This window comes from Hakea prostrata, chromosome 3 (assembly GCF_041222555.1).
Source record: "Hakea prostrata isolate BN-2017 chromosome 3, UWA_Hpros_2, whole genome shotgun sequence".
Lineage (NCBI taxonomy): Eukaryota > Viridiplantae > Streptophyta > Magnoliopsida > Proteales > Proteaceae > Hakea > Hakea prostrata.
The window spans coordinates 17571002-17589032 of NC_142602.1; the positions used below are offsets into that span (position 1 = coordinate 17571002).

The 18031-nt window shown below is 36.4% G+C and overlaps 2 protein-coding genes across 2 annotated transcripts; one reads left to right on the plus strand and one right to left on the minus strand.

Moving 5' to 3' along the window:
- The first annotated feature begins 756 nt into the window (after window positions 1-756).
- Window positions 757-10687, plus strand: CDPK2 (calcium-dependent protein kinase 2). The gene is made up of 7 exons (XM_089149561.1): window positions 757-1673; window positions 2583-2726; window positions 2869-3021; window positions 3151-3266; window positions 9273-9440; window positions 9616-9840; window positions 9981-10687. Exons 1-7 carry the CDS (start codon window positions 1118-1120, stop codon window positions 10107-10109), a joined length of 1491 nt encoding a protein of 496 aa, XP_089005687.1. The 5' UTR covers window positions 757-1117; the 3' UTR covers window positions 10110-10687.
- Window positions 10688-12102: 1415 nt separating this feature from the next.
- Window positions 12103-14952, minus strand: LOC149021306 (subtilisin-like protease SBT3.17). Its single transcript, XM_089149562.1, has 3 exons — window positions 14637-14952; window positions 14448-14545; window positions 12103-12480 (listed from the first exon to the last, which is right to left on the minus strand). The coding sequence occupies exons 1-3, from the start codon at window positions 14837-14839 to the stop codon at window positions 12395-12397; spliced, it is 387 nt and encodes a 128-aa protein (XP_089005688.1). The 5' UTR covers window positions 14840-14952; the 3' UTR covers window positions 12103-12394.
- Between the last annotated feature and the right edge of the window lie 3079 nt (window positions 14953-18031).

The following is an 18031-nucleotide window of genomic DNA, read 5'->3' on the forward strand; positions in this document are numbered from 1 at the left end:
CAATTTAAGACTTGCCCGTAACATCCAAACACATGTTGATAAAATGGTTGCTTCACCCCTGGTGATTTTCAAAAGTGCACGAAAGCCACATCGCAGTCAAATCTGATTCATGATATATACCTAATTGAGTAGCTTTTAGGGTTAATCTTATTTTTAGATTTGCAGTGAACACTTGGGCTTAGAAAATTTTTGAAATTTCTATCATTTCGTTTCTAATTTTTTGAATTTTCCCTTTTGGTCAATTTTTTAAAAACAACAGATAGAGGGTCATGGTGTTTAATGGCTTGGCCCCTTCCATCGTCAAAGTCTTGGCTCCGTCAAAGAGTTCATCTCTAAGCATTGATAAAATAAATTATAAATGTAGAGATTGTCCTCTTCCTAAATATGCGACGAATAAGTACGAAGAAAATATAACTTTTTACAAATTATAAAATTCGGACTCGTGAAGGTTTATGTTGCATCACCTCAACAAAAACACATGGAAAGAGAATATAAAATTTTACCCCACTTCTTTTATTTTGATAGAAGATCAATATTTCCCTTCCAATGAAAAAAAATAAATTCAGAAGAATATAAAATTTTACTCGGGGTAGAAACGGAAAAAGATTTGATTGATCATATGATCATATGAAAGTCATGAGACACGTAGGAGTGATGATTGAATTGCATTTGCCGGGAATCTTTTATGTTTCTAAAACAAAGAAATAATGATGAAAACATCTCAACCAGTGCAGTTGTTAACTTAATTGCATCTTTCAGACCAATCAAACGTGTGGGAGAGTCGAGTCGGGTCACAAAACCATTCTCTCTGACAGCCTCTCTCTTGGATAAAAAACGTCTATACCCAGAAAATTTCTAGCTTAAACAACAAAAATCAAAATATTCTCTTTTGATTTGTCGGCCCGGCCCATCAAAGTTGAATAGAAAATCGAAATCGGAAGAAGAAAATCAAGAACTTAATCCAAGAGCTCGAGCCGCGTAAGAAGATCTGAAGATAATACTCAGTTGGAGAACAGGGAAGGAAAGAGGAAGGGAGGGAGGGAGGGGAGGGTAAAGTGACTGAATCATCGAAAATTTTCTTCCGATTCAGAGCATCATCATCACCACGGCTCCACCCATGAAGAAACAAGCGTCGTCTGCAACTTCAACTTCAACTTCAAAACCCATTTCAGTTCTTCCGTATAAGACCCAGAACCTCAGGGAACTCTACAAGCTTGGTCAGAAGCTAGGGCAAGGTCAGTTTGGAACCACATATCTCTGCATAGAGAAGTCTACAGGTTATCAGTATGCATGCAAATCTATACCCAAGAGAAAGCTTCTTTGCAGAGAGGATTATGAAGATGTATATCGAGAGATTAAAATAATGCATCACTTATCTGAGCACCCTAATGTGGTGAGGATCAAAGGGGCTTATGAAGATTCTATGTTTGTGCATTTGGTTATGGAACTTTGTGCTGGTGGAGAGCTTTTTGATCGGATTATTAAGAAGGGGCATTATAGTGAAAGACAGGCGGCACAGTTGATCAGGACGATTGTTGGGGTTGTGGAGTCCTGTCATTCTCTTGGAGTCATGCATAGGGACCTCAAGCCTGAGAACTTCTTGTTTGCTAATACTGATGAAGATGCTCCAATGAAGGCCACCGATTTTGGGCTTTCCGTGTTCTACAAGCCAGGTTGATTGATGGGGTTTTTTTTCCCACTCTTTTATTGAATTCAGTTCTTCTTTCTTTCTTTTTCATCTTCTTCTTATTTATTATTTTTTTTCTTCTATTTCTCATGATCTGAATCTCTATCGACTATAAGTTATAACTGTCTGGCTTCTTGTTTTTGTGTTATCTAAAATTTCCCTGTACTTCGTTTTAAATTTAGAGAAAAATATTTATGATGGGATAAATTGAGTGGCTAGTTGGGAGTTGCCTTCTTCTTTTAAAAAGAAAAAAAGAGGGTTGCCTTCCTCCTGGAGGAATATCTGAAGATGGATTTCTTGCTGATTTCATTTCTGTGAATTAGCACAAGCTCTAATCTTTGATTTGAACATTTAGAATTTCCCAAAGAATTATAATCCAGAAAATAAATCAAAGACATTAGTATTGCAGTTTGGCCTAGGATTTAATATGTATTGGCATCTGAGGATATTTGTGGCACATTTTAATGATAGAACACTAGCATCACCTTGCAATGGCTTGCATTATGCATGCTCACATGCAAATGGGTGGAAACTAGTCAAACCTCCACGGAATATATGCAATCATGGAGACTTTGGAGATTACCCATTAAGCCAGTACCCAACCTATACTGAACGACCATAGATCTGGGTCATATAGCATGCAAACTTTTCATAGGACTCTCCATTCTTTTCAATCTTTCACTAGATTGGGGATGTTGCTTACTACTCTAAGTTGGTTAGTTTTTAGCTTGGAGGGGTTACTCTATTGGAGCAGTTCTCAGAGGATTACAACTGATATATGTCTAGTGTATGACCAAGTGGACTAGTTTCTATCTTCTTCCTTAATTGAATCCAGTTTGAGTTTTTAGGGGTCGCAGTTTATTATACTGAGTTTTTGGTTTCTTTGTCTTTACAGGGGAAACCTTTCATGATGTAGTTGGAAGTCCATATTATGTTGCACCAGAAGTGTTGAAGAAACAATATGGACCTGAAGCAGACGTATGGAGTGCTGGAGTCATTTTATACATCTTATTAAGTGGTGTTCCACCTTTTTGGGCAGGTAATCTTTATAAACTCATTTGTATACCATCCTCTCACCCCCCCCCCAAAAAAAAAAAAAAAGAAAAAGAAGGAAAGAACCAAAAAGAAAAAAAAGAACCATATTTTTATCAGTTCTTTTATTTGCTTCTCGCTTCTTCCAGAGACTGAATCAGGGATCTTCAGGCAGATTTTGCAAGGGAAATTAGATTTTGAATCTGAACCATGGCCTCAAATTTCAGAAAGTGCAAAAGATTTGATACGGAAGATGCTTGATAGGAACCCAAAGACAAGACTATCTGCTCATGAAGTACTCTGTGAGTCACTTTTTCTGCCGTTTTGGGAGTTGCTTAGAAAGAATTCTCTAAGAGAGCCAGTGAATGTCATAGTGTTGGTACACACTTCGCTATATTCTTCATGACATTGATATTGAATACTTGTAACAGGTCACCCATGGATATTGGATGACACAGTTGCTCCCGATAAGCCTCTGGATTCTGCAGTGTTATCACGCTTGAAGCAATTTTGTGCTATGAACAAGCTTAAGAAGATGGCTTTGCGCGTAAGCTTATATCAATTTATTTGCTTTTAATTGATCACTTGGGTGAATTTGATTTTGATTTTGTTGCAACATACATGTTAAATGGTGAATTGCATTTGCTTGTAATTTCCTTATCTTCTAAGTGCATTGTTTGCAGTATGTAGAATGGTTGCGATTTGCTGTGGTTGGAATTTAGCAAGATCAGATCTGTTGTCGAAATTGGTTCCCCTTATCTTGCTCCATTTAGTAACAGCAAAGATGTTGAAGAACTAAGAAATGCATCTAATGGAAAGTGTAGTGGGGTCTCCCGTTCCCTCCCCCCTGGAAACCAAAATTGTCCTTTTCCCTTTTCCCCTCTCCCAAGTCCCAATCAAAGCTAAAATGTGGATGTTTATGTTTACAATATACTATTAATGTCTCGGAACCTCTAAAATATGTTAGGCACCTAGAAGCTGACATTCCCAAAATCCTTGATTCCAGTTTACCCTGCCTACTCCACCATTACATACTTAGGACTACATTAGCAAAATTTTGAAATTTACAGTGTAAGGAAACAATTTCTCGAATCTGCATCTCCCTATTACTCCCCTCTGCATCAGGATAATTATCCAGTTTACCCTGCCTTTTCTACCATTACATAGTTAGGACTACAGTAGCAAAATTTTGAAATTTACAGTGTAAGGAAACAATTTCTCGAATCTACATCTCCCTATTACTCCCCCGCCTCTGCATCAGGATAATTATTTGAAGGCTGGCAAGTAGAATATATAACCTGATGCCACACAGATGGCTGCTTCAATAAGAATCTCCAAATTGATTAGAAAGATAAAATCTTGCTGTCCACATTACCAAATTCTGAACACCCCACTCTCCTAACCTATCAAATTATCTCTCTGGCACTTCCGGCTTCCCACAAACAATCTCAAGATATCCTCAATGATTTTGATTCTAAGCACTGAATAGTAGTGCATGACAGGCCTCCCAAATGTGGAATTTAATCAAGGGTTTTCACTTCAACGCCCCCCCCTCTGCCCCACCAGGCTGCGCAATCCAATAGAATGACAATCCTCTAAACAAAGTTTTCTCAGCTGTCTTTTCTATAGGAAGAAGTAAAAAATTTAAGTTTGGAGCACTATTGTAGCAAATAGAAGACCATTTCAAGCATATGGGCTTGTTTATTGCAAGAAAATTGGTTGCATGAGGGTAAGCCATGGGAAATATCTGTTACAATTTATCCTCAGACCCGTTGGAATCTGTAAATGCGATGCAGTACAGAAATGAACTAGCGGTTGAAATTCTTTTAATTGTATCCAGGGTTCATGTGCCTAATACGGTATATGGTGGTGCCTGGTTGAAAGAAAATAGAAGAGTACAGAGTAGTAAAGCAGTCAGTTTTTCTTTTTGGTGGTTTTCTCTGGCTCTGGATGAATCTTTGACCTTAATAAAGCCTTTTACATTGTGATTATTATTGTTCCTATAGTGGATCCTTTTCTCTTGTTATTTACTTATGTTTTTCTTAATTTGATCTTGTGGTATTGTTTGACAATATTTGGAATAATGATAAGCCAATTCTTTAGCTGTTGAATGAATTCTGATTTGTGAAAAATATGCTTCCTGGCCACAGATTGTAGTCGGAATTCCTTTTGCGCCTGTTTATTCTATTAATTATGTTGCAAAAGCTTAGCAATCAGGAGCTGTGAAGAAGAGGAGAACTGAAAGTTAAAGAAAGAAAGAGATTGAAGGAGGAAGGCCTGTCTCAGACTCTCAATAGATTCGAATAGTATCTACCACCAGGCTGCAACGTTACTTGTATTAATAGACTAATTAGATTTGTTAGCCGTGCTCTAAGGAATATAATCCTTATCGCACTGTGAATCTGAAACGTGCTTGCAAACCAATAATATTGACAATAGGAAAACCACCCGAACATTAATACACATGCTAATACTCCCCCTTCAACCACTGGCCTCTTAGCAGCCTTTCGGAATTAACACACTTAAGTATAGCAATGGGATGCAAGACATTATAGAAGTTTCCTGTTGTGTGTTGTACTCCCTCCATCCCACAGAGATAGCTATGTTTGACGTTTTCACTGTCCCAAAACTTTTGTCAATTTCAGAAACCATGATATGAAGTTTTGTTGGATTTTCCATGACTTCTCTGTTAGAAATCACACACTTAGAATCAATGCAGTCACAACAATTGCAGGAGAAACAAAGAAGAAGAAGTGGAACAAGAAGAGAGAAAACAAAACCAGCAAGGAGCAGCAATTCCCTGCGATTCTGGACAGTCGAGGAGAATCGCAGGCTTCTTCTATTTATAATAAAAGCCTTCAGAAGTGCATACTTGGAGGATAAGTAACCTCCTTCTAAAATAGAAACTAAGTTACAAAAAAAAGGGGACAGACTAGACTTCCTAGAAAGTCTGTCTAGAAAACGAAAGAACTAGAAAATAGAATCTAATCTGGAAATAGAATAAGCAACGAAATAGGAAACTTTGGGACTTCAATGTGACTTCATGAACTTGCACATCAAGCAACCACTAACTCTGAGTTGCACACCTTCTCTAAGAATAGAAACTCAATCACTTGAGCACTGAGGCTGCTCAATTCTCTACATTCTCTATTTAATCAGCCCCAAATTTATTTTATTCACTTGTTATACTTGTTTCTTTTCTATTACATAAGCTGAATTAATAGGGGAATGTTGGTTACAGGATCTTAATTAGTTAGTGAGTTTTTTTTTTTTTGGGTGAATGAATAATTATATTAAACGAAAAGGGAACAAAAGAACAAGATCTTAATTAGTTAGTGAGTTATGCATTCACAAATCTTACATTTTTTTATCCCCGTCGAACTGGCCAGTCTTTTTCAAATTGGCGGGGGTATCAAGCAAGTTAAACCATTATTGGTACCAGATTTTGTGACCCAACTCACCCTCAATAAAACCTGTTGACTCAGGCAAGTAAAACTTGGTCAAGTGGAGTCATATTTTTGAGTTTTGAAATTACCAAAAATACATAAATCGTCTACATATCATTCCTCCAAAAAGAATATTGTTGACATATTGAAAGCACATGAATGTATGGAAAAGTTCAGAGGGAAGAAAAAGAAAATTAAACAGAGAATCACAAATCTGTGAATTTTGGTTGTTCAGTCAATGGGGAAGAATGAGAAGATCAGCAGCAAAGCAGGCGATCAAACTTGACCAAGAATGAATTGATATGTTTAATTTTAGGTCTTCAGTCGGTTATATAGGCCACATGCATGAAATCTTTGGGTTTACTAATGATAATGGTTGAATTCCATAAGCCCACATATGGGGGATTTAAGTCCTGTATGGGATTAGTGTAGATTTCTATTTTAGTAGTTGTTCTAGAAGGGTTGCATGGATATGCTACAAACTTGCAATACAGTTGTAGTTTCTATTTTGGGACTCTTCCTTAGCTATGAGGAGTTTCTGAATTTGTTCTGTTACATATAAATAGAAAGAGCTACCACACCCTAGCATGATTTCTTTCCCATGCAAACCTTGATTGTGCAATTGATCTGACTGAGACGCAGAAAACCTGGTGGGAATCCAGGGTGCAGATTTTTTAGGAGCCTTTCTTGGAAGATGATAATAAGCCAACATATCCTTTTCCTTTCTTCTTTCTTCTTTTTATATTAAATCATCTCCCAGTCTAAACCTGTCTGCTGGTTTCTAATCTCAGTTAAACTAAATCAGAATAATACTAGGTTTCGGTCTTTCTAAAATCTGGAATTGTTAACCATCATACAGTAGTTTCTTATTCTGTTGTGAGAACTTTCAATTTTTGTGACTGCTCATAACTAAATATCCAACCGTTTATTTGGAATACTTTGATAGCCAATTCCCCTGTTCTATAATGTGATTCAACCTGGATTACAGCCTCATCAAATATCTCAGTTTTGAGTTATTTCAAATGTCTCAATCATGGTTGAATCTCAGCCCTTGGATCCTGGGTTTCTTCAAGAATCCTAACCTAGACTAATAGTTGCCGTTAGGATTCTTCAAATTTGTTATCAGAGCTATGGAGAGACTAGGACAATCAAATTTGACAAAAATTGGACTAATATTTCCTATTTTGGATGTCCAATGGGTTATGTGGGGGCTTAATATTTTTGCGATTACTAGTGTGATCAACCAATTTATGGGTCCCAAGGATGAGGAATTTGAGTTCTTTACATGATTAATCTTAATTTCTAGTTAGCATGTTGAATTCTTTATTTTAGTAGTGTTTCTAGATGCGGTGGATAGATATGCTATGATCCAGCCATTTCCATTCTGTTAGCTCTTCCTTGGTTATAAAGAGTTTTTAAAATTTATACCGTTGCTTCATTATTATAAATAAAGAGGGTTTCCACACCCCATCAACGATTTTCTGCTGATAGAAATCTTGCTTATGCTATTGTTAAGACAGTGAGAGGCAACTTTTACTGTGAGAAATTGAAAACATGGTAGGACTAAAGGCTGGAGATTGGTGAGAAGACTTTCTCTGCAGTTGGTGGGAAACCAACATGTCCTTTTCTTTTCTTCATTTGACTTTTTTTCAGTTTTCAAATTATCTCCAGGGCCAAACCATTTGGCATTCACATTCAGTTATTAAATCAAAATGTTGCCAAAGTTGCTGAACTTCGAAAGTTTTAGATTTAGGTAATGTAGTACTGTAGTTTCTAATTCTATTGTGACTTGTGAGCACTTTCTATTTCTGTGAATGGCCATAATTCCAGATGCAACCACTGGTTTGGCATTATGTTTTGAGAATTTATTCCCCTGTTCTGGAATATCGTGTAACTTGGATTTGAACCCCATCAGATTGCTCAACTTTTGGCTGTTTCAGATCTCAATCCCGGTTCAATCTCTCCCCTGTGATTCTGGTTTCTTTGGGAATCGTAACCCAGACCATTTGGTATATAATTGTTTATAAAATGTAAGTGTGGTTTAAGAACAACAATCGAGGCCAAGCTAAATGACCAAACTCGGCAAGTTTTGTTTAACTTGGGCAAAACAGCTGTCACCAGCAACTCAGGAAGAATTGGATTGGGTCTTGTCACTTCTTATTCTTATAATGGGGGGCCAACAATTGCCTTTTCCTATTCCAGCTCAACTTGTGAATTAGTCGATGCTTGATATCCCTATGATGGTTTAAAAAATTAGAGCAGGCTCTTCAAATCATGGGAAGAATATCATTCATATGATATATGGAGTTAAATCTTGAGACCAAGTCACCACGCCTCCCTACCCTCTAGCCAAAGAGGGGGAGCAAGATGGGGGGGGGGGGGTAGTTTCGTTCTCAAGACAGGTGTATTTTCTGAAGTGTATATTACACTAATATGTGTCATTTTGGGTGTCTGATAATGTGTGTTGAGCAGAATGGCAAAAAATTTGTTTGTTCCAAAGTATTCTTTCTTTGGGTTCATTAGCATTAGAGTTACTGTAACAGTAATTTCATAGTATTATGGCATTGATGTTGTATACTTATTGCTATCTTTCTGTTTCTTTGCTCAAGTAACAAACATTGTTTTTCAAGCTTTCACCAAAATTTCATGAAACATTTAGGTTTCGCAAGATGTCTAAAGGAAACTCCCAATAGTCAAAACTAGAATTTGACATGAGGAAGGACCAAACATAAAATTAATTTGCAACTCCTACTGTTCTTCTATGATTTTGCTTTTGCAATAGATAATTTAGTCCACTAATTTTAGAGTTGGGAAAGTGCTAGGGATTTGACTATCTATTGTTTAAGGATAATACGATTGGAATTTAAAATAAAAGCAAAAGTTACTACCTAGAAGATGATAGAATAGATTAATCTTCATGGGATAAGTGTACTGTTGTGCTTCCTTGTAGCATTACAATGATTGTTAATTTTGCCCCATGGATTGGTTAGCCTAAAAACACTTATTAAACTATCTCATGAGATAATCAAGCTTTGTGTCAACTTTTGTTTTCGGATAATTGCTTTTGCAATGGATTTGTTGTGCATCAAAAAAATCTATTTGTGCAGGTTATTGCAGAACGCATGTCTGAGGAAGAAATTGGGGGTTTGAAGGAGCTGTTCCAAATGATTGACACAGATAACAGTGGAACAATTACTTTTGATGAGCTAAAGGAAGGCTTAAAAAATGTAGGCTCGGAACTCATGGAGTCTGAGATCAAGACCCTTATGGAGGCTGTAAGTATAGTTATTAGAAAAAGTCAATTGAATTTACAGTTTATCAAAGTTGATTACATTGATGATGATAGGACTTAGAAACGCTTTTGCAGTCACCATACTTTTCTGTTGCTTTCTTTATTTGTGCTATGAACTGCCTGGCAAGATGAAATCTTAACATGGGAAAGTTTGGCAGGCTGACATTGACAACAGTGGAACAATAGACTATGGTGAATTCCTTGCTGCTACCATGCACATGAACAAGCTGGATAGAGAGGAGAATTTGGTGTCTGCCTTTGCCTTCTTTGATAAAGATGGAAGTGGTTCTATAAGCATTGATGAGCTCCAGCAAGCTTGCAGGCAGTTTGGTCTGAGTGAAGTTCACCTGGATGAGATAATCAAAGAAATTGATCAAGACAATGTGGGTCCTCCATCTTCACACTACAATTTCTACAGTTTCAAGTTTACTTTTTCCTAGGCAGTGAATTTACTAATCAATTTTATTTGATGGAATGACTCATTTGGAACAAATTTTCTTTACTTTGGTTGTTAATTGAACAGGATGGACAAATAGATTATGCAGAGTTTGCTGCAATGATGAGGAAAGGCAACGGAGGGATTGGAAGGAGAACTATGAGGGGCAATTTGAACTTCAACTTGGGTGATGCATTTGGAGTAACAGGTTCGTGATCAACCTTATTGAGTAACCTAGAAAATTATTACTGTAAGCAATATTTTGTATAATTGAGAATGTACTTATAAACAAACCAATGGATGGCCTACTGATTTATGGATTCTGATCATTAATTTTGTCGATGTCTACTAAAGACTGCTGTGGGAATTATAAAATTTTTGAAGGCCTACTCTGCTAGTTCATTCCGTGAGTACAATCTGCTACTCTTATGTCCTTTCAATCTTGCAGTGGGATCTGGGGTTCAATCAACCACAAATGCGTTTAAATTAGGGAAAGCCAATAAAAGGTTAACCATTAGCCTTTGATCTTTAGTTTCAGAAATTTAAACCTAGTGAAGTGTTGGCATTTTAAGTAAACCTTTAAGGTCGAAATCTGGTTTGGATTTGGTTAGAATGGGTTGTTCCAAAAACCAAGCCTAGTTTTGAACCCCATTGAACTATAAAAGACATTTCATATTCAACAACCAATTATATTAAATTCCATACATTTGGGAGGGGGTTACCTGTCAAGTCAAAAGTGGAATTTCCATTTGAATGCATAGTGATTGGGGTAATCGAGAGGCAGAAAATTCACAGGTTACTACTTGGTAACAATAATGGTCTGCTACCCCTACTAGCAGCCAATGATCAAGAATTGCTATTGAAGTGAATTCTATTTTAGTGCAATTCAATAGAAAGACATCAATCTGTAGTATCAAAGACTTGATACCTATTGAAAGATATACTTGATAGGGTGTATCAAGTCGATGAGGGACAGAGAGAGTTACTTTTTGTAAGGATAATAATATGATTCATACAGCTTGGGTGTAACTGTCAATTATTTTCTACAAAAAAAAGTGGTGTATGTAATTTTAAAAACTTAAAAAGGATGAAATTAAAATTATACCATGCCTCAGTAGGGGTATTTCCAAATTTCCCATAAACCTTGATAGCACCACAATTTTTTTTTGGGCAGGAAAGAAGAGATGCAATAGTGGCAACCTTGTGCCCCTGCTACGCAATGTACGGATTTCTAGTTGAATCTATAGAAGCATTGACCCTGTGAACTACCAGTGCAAGTATTGGCTTTGTTAGTGTAGCCCTACCAGAAGTCTAGTATAGTCTATCAAAGCCGGTAGTAATCCCACAAGCTCATCTTTGATATAACACGGGGGTTAATCATGATAAAAGATGCATATCACATTTGCAATTCTTTTAAGTATAAGACCATAAGCTTTATCTGTTACATTTCCAAATGCATTCCAGATTTGCTACGATCTGTTACATTTCCAAACGCGCTGAATAAATAAACACATCCCGTTCTACTAAGAAACGTCCAATGTTATGCAAGGGTGATAGGTACCATCACATCTCTAGTACTCTTGCGATGCCCTTCCCTACGCCATTTTCTTTCCAATGGAAACCCTTACGAGACTTCTGTTTCTAAAGATGTGGTGGCAGAAGGCAGGAGCTCACTCGATCAGTTCAACCCAATCATGCAGCAACATGAAGCAGCACTACCAGGGGTCAGAGCGAAGGGTGTAAGGTGCAAGTGCAGTGTCAAGTGCTTGTGCAAGATTGGAAAGGGAGAGACGATCAGAAAGCTCCTATGTGATCATATATTTCACAAGGCCTGCATTGATAAATGGATAGGAAGAGGGTTGCCACACTGCCAGACATTTCCTCTTTTAGGGATTCCCTAGCTAGAACCAAAAACAATCAACAGAAGTGGAGAAGAAGAAACCATCACCATCAATTTTAGGGGGCAAACTGGTCTCATGGACTGAAAACCCTTATTCGGTATTCCAGAACCCTGTGTCCATTTCCAACCTTTGGCTAACATAATCTCCTGAAATAGTATAATTCACCCCGCATGGAGCTTCTCAATCTCACTTCTCTAAGATTCTTGCTTCCATTAAACTGTGGAACACCTCGAATTTCTCCAACAGCCATAACTATTGTTATGACCATCCAACCCTGTTATGACACCGCCACCACACCTAGCTAGGATGGACACGCAGGCTCGCCCAAATGATGGTATTAGCAAAACAAGTGAGAGGTTTGGAGCAATTCCATACTTGACATGTACACTTATCTCTTTTCATGATCAAACCTTTATTATGATGTCCAGTACAAACATTCTAATCAGTGGTGCAACCTTATTATGGAGTTCTAACCCCAAGAAAAGAACTTATTATGGAGTTCAGATAACAGCATTAACTAGCAGCATGATTAACTAACTATACACGCAAGTTTAGATTATGATATAACTGCCAGTGCCCATACAAATACTCCCGATTGAACTATACATGTAGCCTACCAAGTCCTCCTCCTCCAGAATGAAGCTGGTATGTCTTACTTGGCACCACCTGAAGAACACCTGGTTGCTCTGCCAAAACATGGTTATTTTAGTTAACTAGAATCTCCACAAAGGATAGAAATCGTGGAACAAATTAAATACTGCATTTAAGGAATTAGAGCAACATTTTCCTAACTTCAGTTTCATACCAAGCACAACACAATCCATCTACTAACATTTTCATATGCAACTCCGCATTATGCATGCCAAATAATAACCCACCAATGTTGAGGTAAGCACTCCAGCAGCACTCATGAAGCTGCGTCAAGCTTTCTAAGTCTTGATGAAAATAAGAGAGATGCTCAATATAGCCAAACTGTATGTGTGGCATGAACATGACACCAAAGCAACCTAAGTGCGTGCTTAAATTGATGGTTAGACCCTCAAGGAAGTGGTTGCAGATTTCCAGTTACTGATCTGGAACATGATATGAATGACTTTGGGCCAAAGAGATGGGACCAAAATACTGAACATATCATTTGACACAATTAAGCACAATCCATTACTCTAGGAAGTAAATGCTTATTCAGGATCCTGCCACGCCAGTCGAACAGAGCTAACAACAGTGCACCAATGCTGCTTTCCACCTACACATGGTCTTGCTCATCTCCAGAGAGGACAGTGTACCACAATAAGACAAAAATCCAGCCAACCATGTTGAAGTTGCAATAAATTGGTGGGTTTAGTAATAATTTGATGCAGCATCACTTAGCTAGTTGGATCAGCATGATCGGCTTTGAGCATCAACCCAGAAGGAACTTGTCCATTGGTTTTTTGTACCAACAGGGTTGGAATGAATCGATTTAATCATTATTTCTTCTGAGTACGTAGGAATAGCATTTGAGTTCCATGTTTGGAAGTTGTTATTGGTTATCACCCATATTCAGACTTGAATAATCTCATTGATGATTCTTATATTCATTGATTGTATAAGGAATACAACAAAGGAAACTTGAATAAAAGGTAGTCAGATCCAATTCGATGATCAATGACCAACAAGTGATACGATGGAGAAAAATAAATAAAATAAAGAGGAATTAACTAAAGGAGAGGGTTAAATACCATAAACTTGAACATATCATTCAACAGAAGATAAAGCCCTAACAAAACTTTTGACATGCATTAGATTGACGGTCATTGACCAGAGAAAGCTTAATAGAATTTCAATACTTGAGTATTATTATCTGGTGAAATATCATTAGAACAACCAAAGTATAACAACCTTAGCAATCAAATGCTACCTACCTACTTAATAATGAGGACCTAAACCAGGTACTCGTTCATCTAATCCAATCAAAAAATACTATTTTTCAAGTAAGTACACAACAACATTTTCCCCCTTACTTATATCTGTCGAGATTCCCTAAGGGCCTGTTTTGTTATCTGAATCCAAGGATTTCAAATCCCCGATTTATACACGTTTGGTTGTAAAACATCTCTAGATTCATGAAATCTAGGAACTTCACTCTTCTGCCTAAAAACATGAATTAAGGCATTCTTGGGTATTGGTTGAAATCCATGGATTTCTCCCTAAGTATAAAATGAATGAAATTTGTAGATTCAAGTGGAATAACCCGACACAACTCAACTACCTTCAATGCAGTTGAGGCTAACCAAACAGTTAAATTTTTTAACCATGAATCCATAGATTTGAAATTGATAGATTTGAATTTCATTTCATTTCATTTCAAATCGCTAGTAACCAAATAGGACCTAAACTCAATCAAAAAATGGATAAATAGGAAAGGAGGGTTCTTTTCATGAATTCCATACCCTCCTCAATGGGTTAGCATCAACAGATATTGCAAACTTCAGACTACCTAATTCACTTTTTTGATTGTCAATCGGAACCCCACTTAACACCCCAGAACCCTAAAAAAGAAAACACAGACACAGAGGAGGAAAGAATCTCATCAAATGAATCAGAAATGAGTAGTTATTAATGTAAGGAAAAAAAAAAAGAGACACAGAGAGAGGCAGAAAGGGAGTTAACATACTTGAGAGTTCAGCGACCTGTTCGGGGGTGAGCTTAGCGGAAAATCCAGTTGCAGCGTTCTTGTAAACGTAAATCAGAGAATCCTTCGCTGCTTCCTCGCTACACCATCAAGAGATACACCATCAAGATATGCGTTGGAATTAAGAATAGAAAACCCTAGAGAAAAAGAGAGCAAGAGGAGAAATCGAACCTGCCGAGAACGGTAGAAAGGGTTTTGAGGTGAAAGACCTCGGGCTCATCTCCCACGGGCTGCTCAGTATAGACTATATGAACTGCTGCAGCATTCGACGACGAGTCTCCCGCTCCTGAAACGCCTTTCTCCGCCATTAACATCGAACACAAAAACAACACAAACACCACCAGAACAACAGAAGATGATGATGATGATCTCATACTCTTACGACTATTCCTTAAGACTATTCCCTTTCCTTTCCCTAAAAAAGGCAATAAAAGCCTAAAACCGACACCTTCCCACCTTAGGGCCTAAGGAATCAGTTTTGCAAATAACAAACACATCGGATTCTTCGCGCCAGAATAGGGATTTACACCTGTCTACCCACATACGTCATTCATACAAGTCAGTTATTTTTTATTTTTTTAAACAAATAATAACTTATGTTAAACTCTCCTGGCTAATGCTAGGGGAAAGGAGATTAGTGTTCACAAAACATGATGGGATGCCCACTAGACATGATTAAGCTGAAACTTCTTTGAGCAATGGGCTAAGAAATCAACAAGAGAGTTACAAGATCTATGGACAAAGCGAAAACTTACATAAACTAAACTAATAAAGAGCCTCAAAATTTCCTAGACTAAGCCATGACTTGGGCCAGTCGAGAGACTGGACCTGGCCATTTAAGGCCTTTACGGCTATGAGGCAATCTGAAAAGATTATAACCTGGTTAATACGCAAATTACAAATAATTAATATAGCGTCTCTAATTGCTTTTAATTCTGCTACAAGAGCTGAAAAACCAAACCCAAAAGTAGTATTTGCAAGAACAAAATGTCCTGTAGGACTCCAAACAATGTTGCTCTTCCCTGAATGCCTTGAAGATTTGTCCCACGAAACAGCTAAGAAAACCTTGAAATAGGTTTGAGGTGGTGAAAAATTTGTAGCTAAAGCACTATTGTTGCTTGGTGAGATGTCCACACTATCGATTAGACCCTGGAAAGAAGTATGATCTTGCACCCATTCAACTTCGCTGAGTAACCTATTCATCCAAGTCATAGTATTAGAAAGTGAAACACTCTTACCACTAAATAAAAATTCATTTCTTGCATATTAAATAACCCAACAAAGTATATTTCTGATCGTATGCACATGTTCAAAATGCCTAAAATCTCCAAATTTTGCATCCAAAAAATTCAACCACTCATGAATAGAGTTACCTACAAATTCATTTGTGTCAATTCTAAGGGGAGAAGCTCTCCAACAAGCTTTTCCAAACTCACAATGTAATAATGCATGAATAGTAGTTTCCACATGTGAAGCACATATAAGACATAGAGGTAAAAGACTACTATTCCTAGAAAAGAGGGCTTGTTGAGTTGCGATACCATTATGAGCTTCATCGTGTCTGGTGGCAGAGGACTAATCCTTCATATTATGAGGTTAACAGTTTGAAAACTTTCGTGGCCAAAGACGAAGTCTTACTTTATATATAAATTATAGGGATATTTGGTGTTCTCCCATTATATCTATTCAATTAAGGGTGTCAATTGTCTATGGATGTTGTTTTACTGTACCAAACTGTACCATATTGTACCATTTTCAAATTCAGTATATATTATATCAAAACCCTTTTTTGAAATTCTGTATTGTATAGTTTCGGATTTAGGTAGCATACTGTTGGTATGTACTGAATACCGTATTGAATTAGACATCGGTGTATCTAGGTTGGGTTGGGTTCAATTTAAGGCTCAGTCCATCTTGACATTACTCATGGGTTAGGCCCAATTTAAAATTCAATCCATCTTGACATTTTTCCTGGATTGGACCTAATTGTTAAGAGAAAAAGAAAAATAGACTTCAAATTAAGAAAACTTAGATTTAATGTATATTATATGAAGAATATAAGTATATTGTTCTTCTTCTTCATATATGTGAATCTGAACAGTTAAAATATTAACTAAAAGACAATATTACACTACCAATACCATAAACACTCTTAGGTTGTAACTTGAAAGTGAATAAGATTAGAAGAATGAGTTTTTTTATACCAAAATTATACCATACAATATACTGAATCGTATCGTTTTTTAAAATATCGTTTCCATACAGTGCTGTATAAATTTGGTACGGTACAGTTTTGGTATGAGGGTTTGAAATTCGGTACGCTATCGTACCGAATTACCAGAGAGTACCGTACCATATTGAATTACTGGTACCGTACCTAATTGATGCCCTTATTGTCTAATCATTTACATATACAAGTACAATTATTAATATCGAGGGATTGCTCGGTTGACAAAAGACACAAAAGACCAATGCTTCATGGTATCAGATCAAGAGTTGGGAATGCTTTCGTGGCTAAGGAGGAAGCCCTACTTTATATATAAATTATAGGGATATTTACTTTATATATCTTCTTCTTCTTCTTCTTCTTCTTCTTTTTTTTTTTTTTTTTTTATCATTTATAATAATGTTAAGAGGCTATTAAGGTTAGATATATAATGTTGCTATTGCCCTTTAGATGCTTCTTTTCCTTGTATTATAGTTTAATTACTGTCTTGTCCTCAATACTTTTTTACGTTACTAATAGACTCTACACTTTGCGTAAAATTACTAATGTCATTTGCTGTTAAGAGTCATCAGCTAATTGATGACGTGGCATCTTTGTAATTTTTGAAAATCTTAAAATTTGTTATGTCTAATTTATCCTTTACAATTGACATAATTTCATTAGAATCCGAGTCTTATAAATCCAAAATGACTTAGATTATAAGGACAAATTTGACATTCCATATGATTTTTCTAAATAAATTTAATATCAATGTTTGGTATCTTAAGTTTAGAGAATAGTAAAATGAACATTGTAGAACTTACTGAACAATTTTTAAAAACCATTAGAATGAGTGGGACAATAATAATTTCATAAAATTGGATCCAATTAGTAATTAAAGTCATACAAGGGGCATAAATAGTTATCCTTAAATAATAACAAATCTCAAGGTTATTTTAGGGTTTTTAAAAAATACAATTATTCCACATCATCAATTAACTAATGATAGCACCAGGGGCATTAATAATTTCAAGTAAAGTTTAAGACCAGATTAATAATTTTAAAAAGTATAAGAAATAAATTAATAATTAAACTATAGTATAGGGGAGTGTCAATAAATTTAATTATCACTCATTAATCTTGTAACGATTACTTTATGTGAACTTTGAACTTACCTTTTCACCTAAAAAAAAAAGGGATAATTTTTTTTTTTTGATTTGCAAAGGATAATTACTATTGCTCTCCTCTTATTATATCTTAATTACTAAAATAACTTTATTCTATATGAAATTACTATTTAATATAACAAAGACGATTATGATTAGATGCTTAATGTCTATTTTGCCTTTATAGAATTAAG

What these genes read in the sequence shown, in the direction of transcription:
- LOC149021306 (XM_089149562.1), bottom strand. Translation starts at nt 14,839, where the DNA reads ATGAGATCATCATCATCATCTTCTGTTGTTCTGGTGGTGTTTGTGTTG. An exon ending in CTTTCTACCGTTCTCGGCAG is followed by an intron (nt 14,546 to 14,636) that starts GTTCGATTTCTC and finishes TTGATGGTGTAG; the next exon opens with CGAGGAAGCAGCGAAGGATT. An exon ending in ACAGGTCGCTGAACTCTCAA is followed by an intron (nt 12,481 to 14,447) that starts GTATGTTAACTC and finishes ATGTTTTGGCAG; the next exon opens with AGCAACCAGGTGTTCTTCAG.
- CDPK2 (XM_089149561.1), top strand. Translation starts at nt 1,118, where the DNA reads ATGAAGAAACAAGCGTCGTCTGCAACTTCAACTTCAACTTCAAAACCC. An exon ending in TTCCGTGTTCTACAAGCCAG is followed by an intron (nt 1,674 to 2,582) that starts GTTGATTGATGG and finishes TTGTCTTTACAG; the next exon opens with GGGAAACCTTTCATGATGTA. An exon ending in ATCTGCTCATGAAGTACTCT is followed by an intron (nt 3,022 to 3,150) that starts GTGAGTCACTTT and finishes TACTTGTAACAG; the next exon opens with GTCACCCATGGATATTGGAT.